At 42.9% G+C, this 24,207-nt stretch overlaps 1 protein-coding gene across 3 annotated transcripts in view; it reads right to left on the reverse strand.

The window, feature by feature from the left end:
* The window catches only part of Kras (KRAS proto-oncogene, GTPase), a 33,290-nt gene extending 12,783 nt beyond the window's left edge, over window positions 1–20,507 (reverse strand). The window contains exons 1-4 of one of the 3 annotated variants that reach the window (XM_051155590.1): window positions 20,317–20,507; window positions 16,962–17,083; window positions 2,686–2,864; window positions 513–672 (exon numbers count right to left, since the gene is read on the reverse strand). In XM_051155590.1, the coding sequence (XP_051011547.1) occupies window positions 513–672; window positions 2,686–2,864; window positions 16,962–17,072 (450 nt within the window). In that variant the 5' untranslated portion in view covers window positions 17,073–17,083; window positions 20,317–20,507. Of the gene's footprint in view, window positions 1–512; window positions 673–2,685; window positions 2,865–16,961; window positions 17,084–18,984; window positions 19,109–20,316 lie in introns of those variants that run through there. The other 2 variants (XM_051155592.1, XM_051155591.1) reach the window with 2 other exon arrangements.
* Between the last annotated feature and the right edge of the window lie 3,700 nt (window positions 20,508–24,207).

Consider the following 24,207-nt stretch of genomic DNA (forward strand, 5'->3'; position numbering starts at 1 on the left):
TATCATTTAAAGTAGAAAATTTTTTCCACATTTCTTGAATCCTAAATGTAACATGAACTCTAGGCAGAAGAAAAAATTTCAATATGAAAAGAAAACAAAATGCCAGACATAATGGAGTACACCTATAATTCCAGTACGTGGAAGACAGTTAAGAGACAGAGTTAAGAGATTGAGAGTTCAAGGCCAGAACGGTACACAGAGAGACCTTGTATAGAGGAGGTAGAGGGGTAGAGGGATGGGGGTGGAGAGAGGGGAGGGGAGGGGAGAAGGGATCCAAAGTAATATCATGGTCCCTGGATAAGAAGCACTGCACACTCAAGAGAAGACATTTGCCACACAAACATTATTTTCTGTTAGGATAATAGAGAAAAAGAAATGATTGACATGTAGCAACAGCTGTGCTAGCATACATGCCCCTCCCCCCAGTGACGCCATTAGGAAGTTAAGATTAGTAGTTAAAATCATTTGAAACACTGCAGAATACAGACTTACATCATTCTAGTTCTACTTACCTGTCTTGTCTTTGCTGAGGTTTCAATAAATGGAATCCCATAACTTCTTGCTAAATCCTGAGCCTGTTTTGTGTCTACTGTTCTAGAAGGCAAATCACATTTATTCCCTACTAGGACCATAGGCACATCTTCAGAGTCTTTTACTCTTTTAATTTGTTCTCTGGGGAAGAAACAAATTGAGACAGAAGCATAAGAAACACAAAAATATTTCAAACTTCACCTTCAACTTCCACCTTACAAAAGTTTACCATTATTTTACCAAATTTTCCTTACTTCTCTTAGTTATTTTTTCCCTTTAAGACAAAAATCTAACTTATCTGTTCAAAACTCAAAGACTGACACGTGTCAATTACCACAAAAGCGTTCATTCACATACAATAGTAAGAAATATACTGAAGTTTCAAACCAAAAGTGCTATGTTTAAAATTATCTTGGAAATGTGATAAATATATGTAAAATTTTATGTATACAATTGAAATTATATTCATCCTTGGGAATGGGTATGGTGGCTCACATGCCTTCAATTCCAGCACTCAGGAGGCAGAGGCAGGAGGAGCTCCGTGAATGCCAGGCTTGTCTGACCTACACGGCGAGTTCCCAGCCAGGCAAAGCTGCATAGTGAAACCCTGTCTCAAGAAAAAGTTTGTATGTATTTTTACCCAAACATAAGTTATTAGCATCAACATAATTCTGACATTTCAGAGGACCATTCCCTACTATCTGTGGGCAAATATTCTGAGAATCCTGAACAAATGCTTAAAACTGGGGATAGTACCAAACCCTTCATACACTATTTTCTCCTATATGGACACGGCAATAGTATAGTTTAATTGACAGTTTAGGTATAGTAAGAGACTAATAAGCTAAAAATTGTTAACAATATGTAATAAAAGCTATTTTAGACTTAGAAATCCTTTATTTCTAGTTCGTATTTTCAGACTTAGGTAAACATGAGTGAAACGTCAGACAACAAAGCTATGGGTAAGGGGGACTACTGTCCTATTCAGAGAGGAAGACCAGCGCTGCAAAGACTGATTTTTACCTTTAACTTTTAATCATGTATATGTGTGTGTGTAGGTATGTACATGTGAGTTCAGGTGCCAGCGGAGGCCAAAAGTATTGAATTCCCTATAGCTGTGGTTACACGTGGTTATGAGATGCCTGACATGGATACTGGGAATTAACTTGAGTCTTTTAGAAAAGCAATGCATGTCAAGCTAAGCGATCTCTCCAGCCCTGAGGACAGATTGTTTTTAAAAAGACCAACACTTAAGGAAAATACAATGTGTATTCTGTTTATAAAGTCTCTTGTATGTGTTGCTTTCAATGTAATGTGTAAATAAATTCTAAATTTGGAATAAAATTGTATTTCTTCATAATTCCTGAGAATGTCTAAGATGCTGCGTGGAAGCTCAGGAGAACTGGTTTGTTTCCCAAGTTCTGTCAACAAAGTTCACCTTTACCCACTACAGAAAAATACTTCCCCAACCACATCATCCTACCCCAGGCAACTACTCTTCACAAAGATACAGGCTACACTTCTTAACTAGGCTAGCACACGGTTATGTGACGCAGCCAGGCAGGGGGTGAGCACCTAATAAGCAGTGTAATCAATACTGTAAACCCTCAAGGAAAGAATGTAAAATACATTTCATGAATGATTAAGTAATCTTAGGTACATTTGTCAGACTCTTGAAAACCAGTAACTGCTCTAATTCTTCAACCTCTTACACCATCTAAATGTACTTTTAAAACACCACTTGAGGCCACTGCTTATCCAACCAACGAAACTCTATAATAACACCCGATTATTTTAAGGTTACGTGAATGGCACCATCTCAACCACCTTCCCAGGTTTCTGTTTTGGTCGGCATTCCGATGTGTATCTAGCAGGGCAGAGGCCTTACTTTTCTAGTGTGGGGTAGGTGAGAGTACAAAGGCCCTGGCCTCTGACAGGCCGGTCTGCACCAGCAGCACTGCTACCTGTACATACTGGGACAAGTTATGCAGCTGCTACAACTCTAAGAGCTATTCTTGTAAAACAGAAATTCTGCATGCTTGACACAAATGTTTCCAAATTTAAATAGATCATACAGGCATAACAATTAGCAAAGAATCAATAAATGAAAGCTATCAATACTTATGCCAACTTTCATATTCAACTTAAACCCACCTATAATGGTGAATATCTTCAAATGATTTAGTATTATTTATGGCAAACACACAAAGAAAGCCCTCCCCAGTCCTCATGTACTGGTCCCTCATTGCACTGTACTCCTCTTGACCTGCTGTGTCGAGAATATCCAAGAGACAGGTTTCTCCATCAATTACTACTTGTTTCCTGTAGGAATCCTGAGGAGGTAGAAACAGTCTAGATTATTACAGGGCATCTTTTAAAAGGTGTACACAAACAACTTAGCAACAGAAGACGCCATTCAAAATGGGCAAAGCACTTCGGATAATCTCCAAACAGAAGGTGGCCAAAAAGCATTTGAAGAGATCATTAAGAGAAATGCAAATCAAAACCATGGGACACCGTTTAGTAGCACCCATTAGATGGCTAGCAGCAAGCACTACAGGAGGCAGAGACAGGCAGATCTCTGTGAGTTCAAGGTCAGCATGGTCTACACAGCCAGTTCCAGGCTAGGCAAGTCTACATAGTGAGATCCTGTCCTAATGCAACCCTACCCAAAGAAATAAAACAAACAAAACCAGAAAACAACATATTTGAATATTAGGAGGGATGTGGGAAAACTGTAATTTGTAATTGCTAAGCCGTGCTAGTAGGAATGCTAAATGGTACAGGTACCATGGAAAAATAGTTTGGCTTTGAAAGTTAAGGTAGGATTACTATATGGTTTAGAAATTCAGTTCCTAGATATGTATATCCAGAAATGAAAGCAGAGACTCTGTAGCCAAAACATAGAGACAAGTTAAGTACATACGGAATTACCAATGGACAACTAAAATGTAATTATGTAAATCAATAGAACATTATGCTTCAGTCATAAGGAGGGCTACAACAAAGATGAATATTGAATACATATGCTAAGTAACATAAATCAGACACCAAACATTATATCATTTCATGTATATTAGACACCTTGAATAGGAAAACTCAGAGAAACAAAGTAACAGAGGTCCCCCAGGGACTGAAGGAAAGACAATTAAAGCAGCTGTTTAATGGGCACAGAGCAAAAAAATTTCTAAGTGTAAATAATGTAAATAATGCTAAATAATCCACAATACTGTGAATATAATAACGCCACTAAACTGCACACTTAAAAACAGCCACTGAGAGCCGGGTGCAGTGGTGCACGCCTGTAATCCCAGCACTCAAGGAGGCAGAGACAGACAAACTGCTGTGAGCTCAAGGCCAGCCTGGTCTACAAAGCAAGTGTATGACAGTCAAGGCTACACAGAGAAACCCTGTCTCAGGAGATGGCGGGGGGGGGGGGGGGGAGCCAGAAAGGAGGTTGGGCTGGATAAATGACTTAACACAACCAAAAAATTAGCCACTGACAGACTTTGATTTACACATACACACACACACACAGTAAAGATTAAAACTTGTAATTGTATATAGTAAATGAAGTTGATTCAATATTAATACTACAAAATAGCTCTCGTAACTCTTAATCATGATAAACTTAGATGTCAAGTCAACTAATTTATAAATAATGAGGTCAGTTCATCAGGCTTGATTGACAGCCTTTACCTGCTGAGCAATCTCCCAGCCCTGAGGGAACTTTTACAGAGACTCAGCTCTTGCTTGTCTCTCTTTTGCAATGAATGCTATGCTCAAGATAGTTTTTGGTTTAGCTTTTGCTTTTACTTTCTGATACTGGGGATTAAACTCAGGGTTCAGATCCACTAAGCATATGGTCTACCATGGAACTATAATTGTCACCCAACACTATGGTCTTGTCTACTTCCCAGGTATTGGCATTACGGGTGTGTCCCATACCCACCAACTTACAAACCTTTCAAACCCATTAGACAGTAATAACATAAAATACCAGCTGCCTCTGCAGGTGTCTGATAAAATGTTTCTGTAATAAACATTCCACACAAGGTGCCAAGACACTGGGAAAGCAGTCTCACTTTGACCCCTTCCTGATGATACTGACAGCAAAATTCAGAGCCACATACAGTTGTCATAAAGTTCAAGTCACAGCCTACTTCTATCAATGAGTTTATGTAAAAAAAATCAGTCACTGCAACGTTACTTTAACTACAACCTGTATCCTCAGAAGCTACATAAAAGACAGGGCAACCTGACAAAAACTAAGGGTCAAAGTGCTAAATAAATAACATAACAAAGTGTGATCTGGAGAAGCCACAGGCCTGAAAAGCAAGCAAGCACAACAAAAAGTGGTATTTAGGGCTGGAGAGGTGGCTCAGCAGGTGAAGGCATCTGCCACTAGCCTGGTACTCTGATACTGTCCCCAAGATGCCACACAGTGGATGCCCACAATTTGTTCTTTGATCACTACAAACACATGTGCACACACAAAAATTAATAAATTAACTTAAAATGGTATATATACACTAAATATTTTGTTCTGATCTCATATTATTGACAAGAAGTAGGGAAACAAAACCCAAACCAAGCTCTCTATCAACATAGCACCTAAAGCCCCAAGAGGTTTTAAACAAAAAGCTAACACACTTCCCCACAAGCCAAGATCTATCTTGCCCACTGTTTTGTATGCCCCAAGAACTAGCTTTTACACATTTAAGTGATTCTGAAACCAGCAACTCAGAGTCCCAAAAGATGAGATAATGACCCACTGTAACCATTACAGAAAAATCTGCCAATCCCTGTGGGTAAGCCAATAAAATAACTTCACAAATTTAAAGTATTCTGAAAACAAATTTTTCCCTTTATTATAAATAACTGCCATATTATTAAAGTACATATTACCAAAGTTCAACCAATCTAAGAATATTCCTCAAGGAAACTAGCTAATGATAAAGCAAAGAAAACCACCAATGTTTCACATTTTAAATTAGTGTTATTTCCTGCCTTTGAAGAAGGCACACCACCAGGTAGTGAGTTACTGGTATCCTCAGGAAGTTAGGACAAAATAAAGTCTCTTAAACTCAGCACAACAAAAGAACAAATAAAGGAAAGTTATTCCATGTTATTCCCTTATCCCCTTATTCCTTTATCTCCAGCAAAAACACCATTTTTTTCCAATCTGTGAAGTAGTATAAACTTCAAAATAAAATGCACTCTGCAGGCAAGAGGGCACTACAGGTGGGACAAAACCTTTTCTGGTGATAAAATGAGGCACCTTCCTTTCAGAAAGCAATTCTGTATTTATTTAAAGCAATACAAATGTCCACAGCCCTTGATACAATGGTATAGCTTACTTAAAAATGCCAGTTACATACTAACAAGGCATCCTAAAAGGTCTTTAAAAAAGTACATAAGTATTCAATAATAGGTCACAATATTACACCATTTATCTATTCTCAAAATATATCATAAATCCAGGTTCCACCACCACTCTGCTGTTACTCACCCCTAGTGCACATACAGATACAGGCTCAGACACGCCTAGTCCATGGCAAGTGTCGTGTATGAAGCAGGCACTGCTACACCTCCTAGGACTTTTCTTCAAGTAGAGGAATGTTCTAAAATGCAGATCAGGTCACCTGCTTCATGTCTCAGTAGTGTCCCCTTCTATCTTAAAAACAGAATCTGAAGCACTCTCCTCCTCCAACATTTCCAGTGCTTTCTTTGTGCCATGTGTTTTAACTGTGTGTTTACTTGAGGCCATGCCTGCCCACCCCACCCCGACCAGGCTTCAAACTTCAACCTAACAGGACTGTACCTATTTCACCAACACATATCAGTGCTGTCTTTTTTTTTTTTTTGGTTTTTCGAGACAGGGTTTCTCTGTGTAGCCTTGGCCATTCTGGACTCACTTTGTAGACCAGGCTGGCCTCGAACTCACAGCGATCCGCCTGCCTCTGCCTCCCCGAGTGCTGGGATTAAAGGTGTGCGCCACCACGCCCGGCTTAGTGCTAAGTCTTAAACATTGCAGGCATCAGTAAATATCTACAAATAGAGGCTACCGTTTAGCATATATATATATACATACACATGCGCAAATACAAAACCTAAATGCAATTTTAATTAGAATTATGTTAATGTAAATGACAAAGTTTTAAAAGAATATACCAACTTCTCTGAAATATTCTATGCTCAAGATACTGCTTATCTGATGTGAAACCATTCAGAAATTATTGCTTCCTATGTTAGTTAGAAAGGAGAGTTTTTTTTTAATTAATTCAGTATTTTAAGTGTCTTCTTAAAACTAAGTATAAGTTTAAGATTAAATTTTTAAAAGATATAATGAATTTTAATAATAGAGACATTTTTTAATTATAAAATACTAGCAAATCTAATATATGTCATTTTCATTCAAATCATATATAATGTTGACACAATAAGAATAATATATACTGTTTTAGAAATTGTATAATATGGAAAAGATTAAGACTGAGAAAGCTGAGTTTTTCAAGCATCTTAAATTCTGGACCACTAAGAGTAACATCAAATGAGGTACAAATGTTGATATGACAAAACAGCCAGGCTTTGAGGCACACATCTGTAATCCCAGAGAGGGAGGAGGTCAATCTGAGCTATTACAGTGAGTTTAATACTAGCTTGGGCTACTTGGAAAAACTCAGTACATAAAAAAACAAAAAACAAAAACGTTGGTGCATAAAGTCTATGGACTATGCATTACATCACTTCCCCAAGCAACACTGAGAACACACCCACTCATCACTAACGAAGATTTTGATTTCAATTTTTAAAAAATGTTTTGATAAGCAAAAATTCTTGTGGTTTTGAAGAAAAAAAGTTTTTGTATCTTCATACTTCTGCTATGCCTTGATGCCTTTCTATCTTTTTTATGTTAACTTGTATGACTTTTTAAAAGTGTTTACCTACCTTTAGTGTTTTAATGAACATAAAGATTATCTGTAGAACCATTAACAGGGAGGTGGAGAGATGGCTCAGAGGTTAAGAGCACTGTCTGCTCTTCCAGAGGTCCTGAATTCAAATCCCAGCAACCACATGGTGGCTCACAACCATCTATAATGTGATCTGATGCCCTCTTCTGGCCTGCAGGGATACATGCAGATAAAGCACTCATCTAAACAAACAAACAAATCTTAAAGGAAAAAAAAAAACCACTGAGATGGATTGGGGTGGGGGAATCACTCAAGACAAGACAAGCTCAATGGCCAGAACATAGTCTGTGGTTATCTAGTGTGACTCAATTATATTCAGTTTGTTCTTTTTTAAGAATAATCAACTTGGAAAGACAGGCGACAATAGACAGGAAACGTAAGCTGACTTTGACTGAAAGGATGTCTATTACTATTAGTATAGTAATTACGGCCAGTGTGATAAGCACGTTGCAGGCACTGTTTCACTCAAGCTCCACCTTGGGCTGCGCCTTTGTCTTTCTTTATGAAATAGCACTGCTGAAATATCAGCTGGTGTGTTATTTAGGGATTTACTTTTGCAGTGGTTTGTTGTTTTCTTAACATGTATTAAAGTACTTTTCACTGCTTAGTAGCACCTATAGGGGAAAATTATGAAACTTATTTTCTGTTGATGGTCCAGCATTTTACATTATTAACTTTCTCAAGATTTTGAATCCATTAAAGAATGATATGTCCCACACCACTGCTTATTAGGTTGTACGGTCAGTTTCAAAGATAGCTAGAAATATGATATGACTAGTAACAGAACAGAATAAAGGAGCCAAGGCTTGGCCTGGGTCGCACCTGTCCGTATCTGATAACTCGCTTAGGAGCCTGAGGTGAAAGGAGCAGGGGTTTGAGGTTAGAGTTTAGAAAATTCAGTTCAAGGCCAGACTAGGCTACACGAGACTCTTACAAAATCTCTAATGAGTTGCAGGGGAGGGGAAATGTAGAGAATGTAAGCAGGTTTATAATTTTACTCCTACGCACTCTGCTGTACTCCAGAAATAACTACAGCAATCTGTAAGGTCACACTTTGTGCCAGGCATTACAACTTCCTAACATAAAAGCAGAAATTTTCTAAAGTCCAAAATTTTGGATTAGGGATATTCAACCAGTAAAATTTGCACAAATGTTCCAAAAATCCTAGAAACTGAAATTCATGTAAGACATTCAATCTGTATGGAGTTTCAAAAAGAAACAAAAACAAAAGGGGCCTTTTTTTTCTTTTTATTTATTTCCTGAAACAAGTAGTCCTAGAAATTGCTATGTAGAACAGGGTGTCCTAGAACTCAAAGAAATGGGCTACCTCTGCCTCCAAGTGCTGGTGTTAATAAAGGTGTGAACCGCCATGCCTGCCTGGCGGGCTTGTTCTTCTGAAACACAGTGTCACCAAGTAGCCCAGACTGACCTCAAATTCACAATCCTCCTGCCTCAGTCCTCAAAGTGAAAGAACTACAAGTGTGCATCACCACCGCCAGCTCAGCCTGGATATGAAGAAACAGACCCAAGGGAAAAGAAATGCAAGTAAGCCATTAAGTAGATAGAAATGAATGTTAGCACTAGGCAGGACAAAGTGTGATGGTGCCTGCTGTACCAGAGTCCAACTTTGCCTATATGACTTAAGAAAGGCAAAGGAGAGAAAGCCACTCAAGACAGAAGCAGAGAAAACGCACAAGAAGCACAAAGTACCTTGCTGAGCACCATAGAGCCAAAGAGTTCAATTCATCTTAGCTTAGTGGGAATGAAGGTCAACAGCAGGGGCTGAAACAGGGTGCTCCTGCAGAAGCTAGCCCCAGAGCCTTGCACACTGCACTTCAGGACACTGCACTTCATCCTGTCCAATCACCTCTTACATGCTTTTACGGAGGAAGGGGCACGTAAGAGTCTCCAAGCTGACTGTAAGCATTTTAACAAATTGTGGGAAAGGAGAACTTTCCCCTTCCAGATGCTTCAGACCAGCACACACACCCAGAGGTGCCAGCAATAGGTGGAGGTGAACCTCTGCCGCAATCCCTGCCTCTCAGGGATGGGGGCCACTGCTTCATGTTGTCATATTACTTTCAGTGTTGTCTTCTTAGCCTTCTAATACCAAAGTAACTGATCCTGCATACTAAGTTCTCAGTGAGTGCACTTCTGACCTCAGTAACTGTTAGAAACAAAAGGAGAGAACATGGAAGTCCTTGTAAGAGACAAGAGATGTTATTAAGGTGGCAGAAGCACAGGGACGGCGAACACTTAGCTGGTCCAACTGGCACAGCTGCCCTAACAGGCAGGAATGTAGAAGAGAGGTACAGCTGCTGTGAACAGTGACTTGGTAGGTTCTTAAAAAGTTAAACAAGGGCCAGACATGGTAGTGCACGTCTTTAATCCCAGCACTCGGGAGGCAGAAGCAGGTGGATTGCTGTGAGTTCGAGGCCAGCCTGGTCTACAAAGCGAGTCCAGGACAGCCAAGGCTACAGAGAAACCCTGTCTCGAAAAAATAAAAAGAAAAAAAAAAAAAGTTAAACACGGCCAATTCCAATGGAACTGAAAGAGATGGTCACACTAAAGGCTGTACATAAATGTATAACAACTGTTATTCCAAATAGCTCTAAAGAAGAACTCAAATGCCCACTAACTGATGGATCAACAAAATATGATATGTCTACAAGAGAGTACTACCCTGACATTAGAAGAAATGAAGTACTAATATTTTAACAAGGGCAAACCCTGAAAACATGTATATAAAAACCAGACACAAGATCAGGCAATGGTGGCACACACTTCTAATCCCAGCACTCAGGAGGAAGAGGCAGATGGATCTCTGTGAGTTGGAGGCCAGTCTGGTCTACGGAGCAAGTTCTAGGACCTGAATTTCAGCAATGGTTGGAGCCCTGAGAAAGGACTAGCCATAACTGACTGCATACCTTAAAAGGTTATTTTGTTCTACCTAATCTTCGGAGCAATGTAGAGAAGATAATGTAACTTTAATTACTGATGTTGAACATCAGGTCTCTACTGGGACCTAAAGACATCCTCACAGGCAGGTCTCAGTGTTTAGAACAGAAATGTAAGTGAGAGATGGGCCAAGAGTTTTCACCCATGGATAGCTATAGGATTTTTCTTCCTTGTGCGACAGACTTGGAAAACTACTTCATCTTCCATCCACTCCAAGCCATTGTTCTTTCAGTGATAAAAATGGATATAATTGTATATAAGACAAATATTCAAATAAGGATTAAAAACAACAAAAATCGCTTCATACAATGAAAAGGGCTAGCCGGGTGTGGTGGCATCCACCTGCAGCCCAGCACTTGGGAGGCAGAGGCAGGTGTATCTATGAAGTGAGTCTAGGACAGCCAGAGCTGTTACACAGAGAAATCCTGTCTCGAAAAACTTAAAAAGAAAAAAAAAAAAAAAAGGCACATATCTATAACCTCCCAAGGTCACAGGGTATTCTCCCATCCAGTACTGTTTTTGTCGAGATAAGATTATAGGGCTGAAATACGATGGGGACAGTTTTAATAATTACAGATGCCAATGTACTTCTAGTGTGTTTTATAGAACTCTCTACTTGACCTTGATGTCAACTTCTTAAACCAAGAGTACATCTATACTGTTCACTTCATTGTAACTTTAAAAAGAGAACAATCTAACTGAAACGATCTCATTTATATTCTAAAACTTAAGTGTTCTGTTTTTAAAATCAGTATTTATGTCTCCTCAGCCCCAATAGTGTATAGTTACCTTTAGGGTACATGTGTGTATTCACTTTTAAAAACTGAAAGACCACAGAGGATAAAAGAGTAATTATATCTAGTTTTAGATAAACAGTGTTCAGCACAATGTGTGTGGCCCAGACTATATAATGGACATTTTGCAGTGTTAGCACACATAAGCTTACTTAATCATTTCCAACAATTTAAAAACATAACTTGCATGGAAGTGCCATAATTTTACTAATTATGCTCTAATTTTCCACTTGGCAGTCATGTAGATGTTTTCATGTTTTACTTTTTATTTTATGCGGATGTGTGTGTGCCTGAGTTTATGTATGTAAAAGGCCAGAAGAAGGCATCAGATGGCAGACAGCTGGAGTTGCTGGCAGTTGTGAGCTGCGCAATATGGGTGGCCGGGACAGAACTGAGGTCCACTGAGCCGTATCTAGCCCCTATTTTCATGTTTTATACATCTTCACCACCACAATAAGCAGTCTTGTTTTAAAATGTGTATTTTAAACATTTAGCATCATTTCTGAGACAGTAAATTACCTGGTCAAAGGAATACAGTTTACATTTTAGTATATGTTGCCAAACTGAGCACAAAGTTTGTTGCAGTAAACACCAGAGTGAGCACTGTACAGATTTGCCCATATTTTCCCTATCATTTATGTTGATCTAATATTAAATTATGTTTTTTTAAAAAAATGTTTATTTTTATTTTATGTGTCTGAGTGTTATGCTGCTCAGGTTTTTGTTTTGTTTTGTCAACTTGACACAAGGGAGGAGCATCTGGGAAAAGGACCCTCAATTAAGAAAATGTCTCCATCTGATTGGCCTGTAAGCAAGTCTGTGAGACATTTTCCTGATTAGTGGTTGATGTGGGAGCATGTAGCTCACTAGGAGTGATGTCCCCATGGGCCGGTAGTCCTGAGCTGAATAAGAAAGCAAGCTTAGCGAGCCATGGAGAGCAAGCTAGTCAGCAGCATTCCTGCAGGACCTCCGCTTCAGTCCCTGCCCTGAGGTTCTTGCCCTCAGTGTCCTTCATGATGGCCTTTATTGGCTTGAAACTTTCACAAACATTACCCAAGGTAGCTGCTACATCCATCCTTAGCACTCTTCTCACTAACTCATCACCACCACTGCTACAAACTCCACTAAAGTAAGATCACAACACCAGAGCCTGCGTGGCTCAGCAGTTAAAAGCACATTTGCTCATGCAGAAGACCAGAGTTCAGCTAGCACCCATGCTGGGTAATAATACTATTAGGGGCTACACTCCCAGTCCAGAGGTAAGACATTAATGCTCTCAACATAAAAGGCCTTGGATCACTAACTTAAATACTGCTCCTAAAAATACATGGAAGGTGTCATCAGCCATACAATCTATCTAGCCTGTTTGCTCCTCAATGTATCTCCAATGTTCAGGAAAACTTCATGGGACCAAGTTGGTTTGAATAATACATTATAAATTAAACAATTCCAGGTATTATAAAATCTAGTCATAAAAACTCAGATATACAGCCAAAAGGGTTTTTTTTTTTTTTTTTTAATTCAGGTCTAAATAAATGATTACTAAGGAAATACTCAACACTAAATACACTGCCTGAATTTTATGGTTTTTCTAATATTCAACTATGCCACAATTAATCTACAAAATGAGAACCTTCACAATCTGTCATTTTGAAAGCCCTTCCTAGAATGGTTTGTTGACCCACAATGCTTCAAAGTCCATCAAGTGGCCCCACAGCACAGGCAAGCAAATTTAGAGTATACTGCAGCTTTTAGTCTTTTCATCCAACAAGCTAAACCCAACCAGTATTCACAAAAAGAAATGAACCTTGGGTTCTCCGACTCTGCCCCCTTTCCTTTAAGTACATTCACCTAGTTAGGCCTAAGTAGAATGTGCACAGTAATCTTTGTATAATATTAACAGAGTAAAACTTATTTAAAAATTGAAAGCTGCCAGCAGTGGTGGCACACACCTTTGATCCCTGCACTCAAGAGACAGAGGCAGGCGGATCTCTGTGAGTTTGAAGCCAGACTGATATATAAAGCAAGTACAGGACAGCCAAGGCTACACAGAGAAACCCTGTCTCAGAAAACCAACTAACCGACCGACCAACCAACAAACAAAACGACAAAAACCAGGGGACAAATGTAAAGCCATGAGTTACTAGAATGCTCCCAAGTAACACTGATAGGTTTATAAACTGACATAGGCACGGGCTGTATCTATAGCTTGAGCTTTGTAGTGCACTATCAGAGCAAGCCAGTCACCAGTAGAGGGCACTCACAAAATGACGAAGAGCTGGCCAAAGCCTTGTAAGACAAGGGCAGACAGGTTTCCTCAAACAAAACTGCTTTATAAATAAGATTATTTTCAAGTCAAAATGTTTTCTTGTTACCGTTTTTTGTTTTTGTTTTTTTCAAGACAGGGTTTCTCTGTGTAGCCCTGGCTGTCCTTGACTCACTTTGTAGACCAGGCTGGCCTCAAACTCAGAGATTCACCTGCCTCTGCCTCCTGCTGCAATCACAGGCGTAGGCCACCACCACCTAGCTGACGAACTGTTTTAATACAACTTCAGAGTAAGATAACATAACGCATAGTAACCTAACTTTTAAAAGATGAACTTCAAATCTATGTCATACTTGAAAACCAAAATAAAATACCACTGGGGCATGAATTTGATAACCTTAGCAATGTTTAAAGCTCCAGAGCAGCACACAGGCTTTTAGCTCAGAACTGTTGATATTCTGGGCTAGTTCTTTCTTTGCTCTTTCTAGTTGAGTATTGTTTGGGGACTTCATATGAGAGTATAATAACCAAATCCCACTAACAAGTTAATGATTTCTTTGAAAAACTTTTGTAGACTATAAAAGATGAACATATTTCAGAAAAGTCGTCAAGGTGATTCTCATGTATACGGTCTTCAGTATTAACATGCTCTATGGTCACACTTGTTTAGTTTTCTATTGTGTATCTGCCATAAAGCAGTCATTAGTATATTCAAATTACAGTATACAGCTGAAGAGTCTAGAAGATTACTAAGTATTTTTCAAAGACAGCTACTGTTCACTTACCATAGTGCAAATATCACTTGTTTTCACAAAGTTTAAATTTAGTCTTACCACTAATTAGCTAAATATCCTTGGGCAAGTAAGACTACCTCACAAGTTTATAGATAAAAGAAGCAATGACTACTCTTATCTCCTAGGATAATTTTTCACAAATTCTAAATCACTAAAAAATATTAATGGCATTATCATTTAACTTAAAAAAAAAAAACTTCCTGCCATATTTTAAACGTAGAGACCAATGGAAGTCCAAAGTACAAGCACTTCATCACGGGCTGCATCCCTAGCCCTTCTTTTATGTTTCACTTTACAACAGGGTCATGCTGTCCCTGCACTGCTCTGTAACCCAGACAGGGCCTGAACTAGAAATCCTCCTGCCTCAGACCAGGCTTAACATCCATGTTCTTTCTAATTTTCTCTCTGACCGTATTTTTCATCAATCAAAGCTTTTTGTAACCGTAGGAACTTGGCATCTTTATTCCATCAAGTCTTGGTCAGTTCTTTTGTCCTTCTTACAGGGGAAGCACACCAAGAGACTACAATGTCAGTTTGCTCAGACTCACCACAGCCTGTGAGATACGGATAACCTCTGAGACTTCTCTACAGGTGGCTAACCTACCTGGGGGAATGTCAGTGTCAAAGTTCACAGGTTATCAATGCTCCCCATCGTCAACTCCTCTGGCTTGACAGAAATCATGCTCAGGATTAGAAATGTAAATGTATAACCTTTTTCTACCTTCCTTCTACAGAATGGATCGTGAGGTGCATAGTACACGCCAGCAAGTTTGAATTTCTTACGCTATATTTTATCATACACCTACATTTCTGACCTCGTGCTCTAAATATTCATGAAGCTTTACGACCTGACGCAGAAAGCACAATGGAATCCCTCAGATTTTCAAGGAAAATGGGGGTTACTTCTGCTGAAATCACCTTCCAAATCCCAGGAAAACTTCCACACTTCACACGCATCCTAGTAAAACGTCCTTGTACCCTGACTTCAATGGTAGAACATGCCAAGTGACCTTGGATTTGCGATACCAATCAGAATAGGTGAATTTTTTTTATCTTCCTCAAAGAAAGAAGCAGAACTACGCACAGCACCGAACTGACTTGTCAAATGTATGAAGACTGGTACACAGAGCTCTACTTCACCAATGCAACTTCTTAAACTTAGAAAGTGCATGCCTTTAATCCCAGCACTCAGGAGGCAGAGGCAGGCAGAGCTCTAAGTTCAAGGCCAGCCTGGTACACAGAGTGAGTACAGGACAGTCAGGGCTACAGAGACAAGCCCTGTCTCGAAAAGCAAACAAACAAAAAAGAACGAAAGAAAGCAAATAAAAGTCATTTGTATGTTTAAGTCAAATCTTTTTGGAGGGTGGTGTACTACCAAAATTATTTGACACTTCCCAGCAGTTATTTAATCAACCTTCACTGTTCTAAGTTACATAAACATTTTTCCAAGCTCACCAGTGCCCTCAAAACCCATCACAGCACACTGTCTCAAGACGTAACAGACTTATAACAGCGCACTGTGACCTACTTGAAGCTCTAGAAAATTCTTTAGAACTCATTTCTTTTTCTTCTTGAATTAGTACATAAAATAGGGGTGTAGCTTGGTGGGTAGAAGGCTGCCTAGCATGCCAAAAACTAAAAATGGCATATAACAACAAAGAATAAAAGCTAGGGATAGGATGTCTTCACACTGCAGTAAAGATGCCTAAGAAATAATCTAACAATAAAGGCTATTTCAAAGGCAAGGCAACATTTATTTCATGCTTCACTGATGTTAAATTTAGTATATTTAGATTATACATAAATGTAATCTATGAACTTTGTGAAAAATGAGTTAACAAGCACAGTTAAAGACCAGCCCCTCCAGCTGGTCTTCTGGGCATACTGAACCTGTCTTTGGTCTGGAAACCTTAAATCTTTGCCAGCAATAGGATATACTACCTGATTTTTCAGGATCTCTTCCAGGTTTTACTTCTATTATTTAGCAGTGGGCCTTTAACTAGTTAAGATTTTATGAAATGAAAAATGTCTGAAAACAATCCTAACAATCTTACTGATCTAACTTTATTAAGCTTGAAAAATTCAATCAAATCATTCTATTTTTCTAGTATAATCAAATTTTCTCCTTGTTACATCAAAATTCTAAAAAACTCATAAAGATAAAACATATCCAAAAGACTAATCTCTTTTGGTGAACAGGGGTGCACATCTCTAATCTCAGTGTTTGGGCAGCAGAGGCAGGGGGATGGATCTCTGTGAATTCAAAGCTAGCCTGGTCTACACAGTGAGACCCTGTCTCAAAAACACCAAACATAAAACAACAACAAAACCTTTCAGGTAGCGATCAAATGCAAAGCTATACTCTAACTCTCATAGACCCATCAGATACACTTATCAAAATGCAAATACAAAGACCCAGTTGGCACCGTGGACCTTATTCTTGGTGACAGTCTCTCAAGTGGGTTCCTTGCATTTTGGTTACCTATCACTCAGTTTAAAGCCTTGAAACTAAGGGATATCACATATAATTAAAATAACTTTCAATATAATTTTCTAGTAACTATAAAAATGATCAGATATCTTTTCTATACAAAGGATAATTGTCTTTCACAAATCATATATAGAATATTAAAGCAAAATTTACCTCTATCGTAGGATCATATTCATCCACAAAGTGATTCTGAATTAGCTGTATCGTCAAGGCACTCTTGCCTACGCCACCAGCTCCAACTACCACAAGCTTATACTCAGTCATTTTCAGCAGTCCTTATAATAAAAATAATAAAAATGTAACTGAATTAGAACATGTCTCACACAAGATTACCACGTATGTTATTGCTATGTTAACACTCACCTTTACGTGTAAACTCTAAGGTACTCTGAAACTCTGTGACTGCAGATGTACACAGGGTAAGCTGTGCTTCACTGACAACTTCCCTCATCCACATTTAGGAAGAATGTAGGGACACCAGCTCTGTCATCTTGTATCATTCAGCTTGCTGCATCTACACAGCCAGATGACTGTGCAGTAGCAGCTACTGGCTCTCAAAGGAATGCATCATGACGTGACTGGGTCCAAGCACCTGGCCCAACACTCTCCACCCTGTGTACACTGCATAAGCCTGTTGACAGCTATCCCAGCACCTACCCTTGCACCAGTTCTTGTTGCCTAGATTTTAAAAGTCAGAAATAGGCAGCCTAGGAGTATCTTGGTTGGAGGCCACAGCTGCAAAAACCTGTTTTAAAGCCCTCAGGGTAGTTTTCCCATGATAGGCAGCAAAGTAGGAGTCTGGTGTCAAAATTGAATTATTGTGAGGAAAGAAAAAATTAGACAGTGAAGCAAATAAAGATAATATTTGATGACATTTTCATCTATAAAGTATCTGTGGGGAAAACAAAGGTAGAAAGTAGGAGTTTTGAGGATTTGAGATTAACTATTTGGTAGAAGATTTGGTATTTGGTATAACAATTTGGTATTTGTGATCAGATCAATTATAATATATAATCCTATATGAGTAGTAAAAAAAAAAAAGTACCTCTAAACAAGAAAAATAAAACAATAAAATTCAGAGATAAAGACTACCTTTAGAGAAGAAAAATGTGAAGGACATAAAAAGTTTCTCAGTAGGCCCAGCGACTCTGCTCTGCTTACAGCCACTGCCTCCCAACTGGCACAACAAGCACTGGCAATTCACACAGTTAGCAATCCCCAAATAAAAACGAATATGTTAATTTTATCTCCTTTCCCTCATATAACACATATTATTACAAATACGGAGATATGGATGCAAAAGAATGGCATTAAAGCTACAGTTACTTATTATAGACTAAGTAGTTCCAGGTTAATATGTGTGTCTGTAGTGTAAATAAACACAATCACAAGTCCTACTTATTGGTGACCAAGAATTATCACACAGGCACCAAGAGAAAACAATGCAGTTTGTCTTTCCAACACACTGTCCTCCTCAACCTGTGTACCACTGTTAGCAGCCCCTCAGGCAGCTCCCACCTGTCCTTTCTTGCTGCCTGACTGGGGCCATCTGGGAGCCATTACTAACCTAACTTACCTGTTTGCCTTCAGGTTTTATAACAAGTGTGGACCGTGGCAAATGTAGACCATGGGCTAGGTGGAAAGAATCATGTGGAAATGTGACCTTTGCCCACTGGTTCCTAAGACTGTGTGTGGTAGGGAGCAAGAGGTTAAAGCCATTTTAATAGCAATTGTTTTTGAGCCTTCTTTCTATACTTTTATGTACAGGTGGCTCTCTAAGCTCTGTAGTCACAGTAAAAAGAATGTACATGCAGATATGAAAGATACATTTATCTCCTATGAAGACACAATTAAACAGGCCGCTAATTGTGTAAAACAATGCCACTCTTATTTTGCTTTAGAAAAGTTACTTTACATTAAAAATACATTCATGTTACCAATAGACATTTTATTCCTAGTTCTGAATGAATTGAAAAAAAAAATTGAAAAAATTGTTATTTTCTAGTGTAGTAAATACTGGCATGCCCGCCCCCCCGGAAGGATTTCTGAGACCCTCAATAGTTTTTTTTAACGGGTCTGAAGGAGTCCTGGACTAAAATGTTGGCTAACTTAGAGTTTCAGTGGACAGAGAGTGAATCATGTCTGATTACAGAAACATCTCCTGGTACTTACTTACACACTAGTTTTTGCTGAGAAAAAAATTCTTGAGTCAGGTTTTTAAAACCCAGTAATGTTTAAGTCCACTAGGAAAAAAAAAAAAGTCTTAGACAAGGAAAACTGTAAGTTGGAAAGAGTCCCCCTCACCCAGTCACAAAAGGTAGTAGAGGGGCGTGGCTAGGACTAGATTCCAACAACTTTGCTTTTTAAAAAAAAACATGTAAAATTAAATTACTGTCTGCCATCTCATAAAACCAAGGATGCTTGTGCATACCCAGTTTCAAATTACATATATTCCCTTCTAGCATATTTGACTGTTGTCGACATTCAGGGGCAGCAAGGTGGCCCTTCCCTCAAGAGTGACACCAGCCATAGGGTTCACTCCGAAGTGATCACTACGAACAGACTTTTCCCTCCGATTTCTTCTCAGGCGACTTTTCCACCACAACATGCCATTCTGTTTTTAATTCCTCGCCTTGAGGATAATCACGCTTTAACAAGGCTGGCTCAGGGCTTGGGCTGTGACCCGGGCCTGAGAGGGCTTCGGTGGCCCTCCCGAAGGCTACAGTGAGTGACCGAGTCGCTCTGGAAGGGGCAAGGGACAAACCCGCCCGGCTGAGCGACCAGCACCGGAGGCGACTCAAACTTGAAGCTCTGCGAGCCGCGCTGCCTGCGCTCCACTCAGGGGCAGCCCCCTGCCTCGGCTCTTGCCCGCTTCCCCGGTGTTGGCGCGACACAAAGCCACACGGACCTGGCGGCGTTAACTTTTTCTGCCTTTCACCGCGGGTCGCGGGATTTCCGCGCAGGGCGTGGGCCACCTGTTCTGCCGCCGCCGCCGCCACCCCTACCTCCACCTCCTCCTTTGTGGCCGCGGCAATGTCACAGCCCGTACGAGCGTGGGGGAGGGGAGCGGTCGCGAACTCGGCGGCAGGCGCGTGCCCCCCCCCCCACGACACCGTAGCCCCCCCCAGAACCACAGCGACCTCCAGCCTCGGGGTCCGGGCACTTCCCGCCGCGACCTCCCCGGGGACCCGCAGCCCGGCCCGGGGGCTGGAGTGGGGAGGACGGCGTCCCCGCGCAGCCCGCGCGCCCCACAAGTTGAGCCGGGCGCGGATGCCGGGTGCAGCGGAGGCCGGGGCGGCGCGGAGGGGCGGCCGCGGCCGGGAGGAGGAGGAGGAGGAGGAGGAAGAGGAGGAGGAAGGGAGGCTTCCCGGTCCAGGAAGCGGCGGCCGCCCGGCCTCGGCGCCCCGCGCCCGCCTCCCCGAGCCGGCTTCATTCAGCGCCGCGGCCCCGCCCGGCCGCGCCGAGCTCCGCACCCGGCAGCGGCCCAGGAGCGCCGCCCGCGCCCTACCTCTCTCCGCGTCGCGGAGCCGCCGCGCCTCAGGCTCCCGCCGCCGCCTTCAGGCCCGCGCCACGCTCGCTCCGGGTCCGAATGGCGCGGGAGCGGGACTCCGGGCCGAGCCGCCGCCGCCGCCGCCTTCCTCTGCCGTCTCAGCCGCCGCCACAGCGATGCCTCCTCAGCCGCCGCGGCCGCCGCCTGCCGAATCGAGCCCGGAGCGCGCGATGGGCCCGGCGAGCGGGAGGGCGCGCGCGTACGTGCGCGCGCGCGCAGGGAGCAGACCGATCGACGCGCTCGGTGCTCCGCGCCGCCTCGGCCAGACGCGCGCGCGCCCGCGGAGGGGAGGGAGCGGCCGCGACGCTGAGAGCGGAGGACCGCGAGGGCGGGAAGCGGCGGCCGGGGCGGACCTGGGCGGCGGCGCGCGAGGGCGGTGCCGAGAGGGCGGCCGCCCGCCGGGACCCCCGACCTCGGGCTCGGGCTTCTGATCGTCCCGCCTCGCCGCTCGCACGCGGCCGGCCGCCGCTCCTCGGGACTCCTCCGGGCTCTTGGGGCGGGCGGGCGCGCGCGCTGCAGCTGGGGGCGGACCCCACCGCTGTCCTCCTCGGCCGCGCTTTGCCCGCAGGTCTGCAGCCTGCAGCCTTCTAACCCGGGCCTCCCCTTTTGTTTTGACACAGGGTCTCTCTGTGTAGACCAGGCTGCTCTTCTGCCCCGGAGACCGCACGCAGAGCTGGTTTGTAGGACGTGCCCTTGCTCCACAGGCGAGATCTGCGGAGACCCTGCGGAGGTTAACATCCATAGAGTTAAACAGGGAGGCCAGTTAAACATGCATTTCCCAGATGACTGCTGATGCACTAGCTAGAAAATTCCATCAGTTGAGGCCTGGAGAGTCGGGGCCTGTGCCCACCCACCAGAAACGGTCCGCACAGCCACATCAGCAGCCACCCATGAAACTGTTGCACTCCATCTCTGAAGTGATGTCAGCTAGCCAGGCTGTCACTCCTCCTACACTTACTTCTCCCTCCCAGCACCAGGTGGGAGGCCCAGGAAACAAGAGGAAGACAGCGCAGGAAAGAATGTGCCTACTCCAATGTCAAGTAACTGCTAAATGTTTTGCACATACCGTGTTAAATAATCACAACCCCCTCACAAGTTAGAATCAACCTCCGCTATTTCACAGATGAAGAAAGACCTTCAGGGAGGAAGAGATGGATTCCACACTCAACACTGCTAAAATGAAGGAAGGAGCCCAACTGGCAGCCGATCCCTCTGCCTCGACCTCCCTGGTGGCTCACATTCCAAGTAACATAAAAGCAAAATTCTTCTAAAATCGTGCAGTGCCTTGCACTGCTTGCTTCCTCACCTTCCTCCTTTTCTAAAGTACCTTTCTTTTTCACTGCATTCACGCAGACTCATGGCTGCTCTCTGAGGAGAGGAGATTGGCTTCTTCCTCTGATAATCTCTCTGCTCACAGTCTCCAGCACTGCCCTTCTACTTTCTCTCTCTCTCTCTCTCTCTCTCTCTCTCTCTCTCTCTCTCTCTCTCTTTTTTTTTTTCTTAAGTGAGAGCGTCCTGAGTACCCTCTGTCCCTGAATACTTACCACTATTTACTCTCTCTTAGTACTTCATTTTAATTTTCTTTGTTTTGGTACAGGGCCTCCTTGTTGACTGGGCTGACAGCAAACCCATAGCGCTCTCCAGCCTCTGCCTCCTGACTGCTGGGATTTAAAGGCTGCCCGACTCTTTTTTTTTTTTTTTTTTTAACTTTTCTTAATGATTATATTTTCCCCACCAAAGAATAAACTCTAGGAGAGTGAGGGTCCTGGCTTGGTTTGCTGCCTGCTTAATTTCTAGTACCTGTAACAGTCCTGACACAAATAAGACAGTCAGTTAACGACACGAAATGCTGAACGAACAGTCTGGGCAGCTGAACAGTCTGGGCAGCCTCTTTACCCACCCTGAATCTAAATCCTTACTTACTAAATCCTTACGGGTTCTTTAAACCCATCAGCGTCTACCTTTACCGTCCTCTGCAGTCGGCTTTCCCACTCACGAGGTCACCTTCTAATGAACCGCATCTCCGCAAGGCTGGAAGCTGTCTACCATGCAGGGAGCACTGTGAGTTTGTTAAGTTAATTTGGGCTTATGTGAACGCTGTTTTGCATCGGGTCGCAGATGTGTTCTGTGCTACTTTAAGTCTATGATAAGCACCGTTCTCCCTCATAGCTGCTGATGCAGTGGCCTCTGCAATCGGTTCCCTGCTCATTATAAAGGGACTGCAGTGCTCTGGGTAGCATTTTGATGCTGATATAAAAATCCTGGCAGCTGCAGAAATCTAACCCATCCACAGGGTCTCAGTTACCGTCTTGGCTCATGGTTCTGCAAATGAGCCTTCGTTCCCGTTTCAGTTTCTTCCTGTGGCTGTGATAAAGCCACTGCCCAAAAGCAACTCAGGAGGAAAGGGGTTTATTTGGTTCATACTTGCAGGTCACAGGCCATCCATCCATCATTGAGGGAGCTTGAAGCAGAAACCGAGGAGGAATGCGGCTTAGCTAGCTTCCTTCTACAGCCAGGACCACCTGCCTAGGAATGGTGTTGCCCACAGTGGGCTGGATCCTCTACATCAACTGACAGTCAAGGAAATGCCCACCTCCCCCAACCTCAGTCTGATCCCTGAGGGCGGGCTTGCCTCTCAGACAACTCTACACTGTTCCCAGTTGGCAAAGCTAAGCAGAGCACTTCCTTCTGTTGGTGGTGAACCCAGCTTTACAGCTTCACCTCACTGAGAATCCTTTAGCCCCCCTCAGCAGTTCTTACATTAGCTGTGGCAAGCCTTCCCACCATCCCTGCCCTGGTACTTTCTCAGGAGCAGCCCCTCCCCCCACGATCTTCTCTTTGTTTTCTTAAAACCACAGGGCCCAAGGCAGAGGGGGTAGGGGGTTAGGGGGGGTTAGGCTTTCTATGTTTCCAGAATCATCTGCCATGCTTACAGAAACTCAAATTCCTAGTGACACACACACACACACACCAGGTATGCCATACATCTGGTGTTACATAGATCAGAAATCTTCACTTTTAACAAATAGGGGATCCCACCCTGGCAGCTAGCCACTGGCACATTGACACTCAAGTTCTTGGCAGCCATCCTTTCTACAGCTGTCCTCTGGGGTTGCTTTTCCTTAAGCTTAGTGCCTGTGCTAGAGAGTCCGCCTGGGAGCATGCACAAGGCAGGCTCCCAGGTCACAACAGGAATGGAAGAAGGAGCAAAAACAGGCCAGATGGTCCTCGGGCTGGCTGCAGGCTTCACTGTGCCTCCCTCAGGCTGGCTTCAGGCTTCACTGTGGCTCCCTCAGGCTGGCTGCAGGCCTCACTGTGGCTCCCTCAGGCGGGCTGCAGACTTCACTGTGGCTCCCTCAGGCTGGCTGCAGGCCTCACTGTGCCTCCCTCAGGCTGGCTGCAGACTTCACTGTGCCTCCCTGAGGCTGGCTTCAGGCTTCACTGTGGCTCCCTCAGGCTGGCTGCAGGCCTCACTGTGCCTCCCTCAGGCTGGCTGCAGACTTCACTGTGGCTCCCTCAGGCTGGCTGCAGGCCTCACTGTGCCTCCCTCGGGCTGGCTGCAGGCCTCACTGTGCCTCCCTCAGGCTGGCTGCAGACTTTACTGTGGCTCCAGCCCTCTACTGTTAGACTCTTCTGGAAAGGTGGTCACGTATGCATATGCTCATAGACTTTTGATCTGTCTTCTGAGAATCACCTGACCCCTTTCTACAGATAGAATCAAAACCAAAAACTAGAGGATCTTGTGTTTCTTGGGACTTCAGAAGGTATGAAATGCTAGGATGCCACACCACAAATGTTAGGGATTTATTGTAAGTAAGGACATATGAGGAAATCATATCTGCTAAGTTC

The sequence above is a fragment of the Acomys russatus genome, chromosome 13 (assembly GCF_903995435.1).
Source record: "Acomys russatus chromosome 13, mAcoRus1.1, whole genome shotgun sequence".
NCBI classification, from domain to species: Eukaryota; Metazoa; Chordata; class Mammalia; order Rodentia; family Muridae; genus Acomys; species Acomys russatus.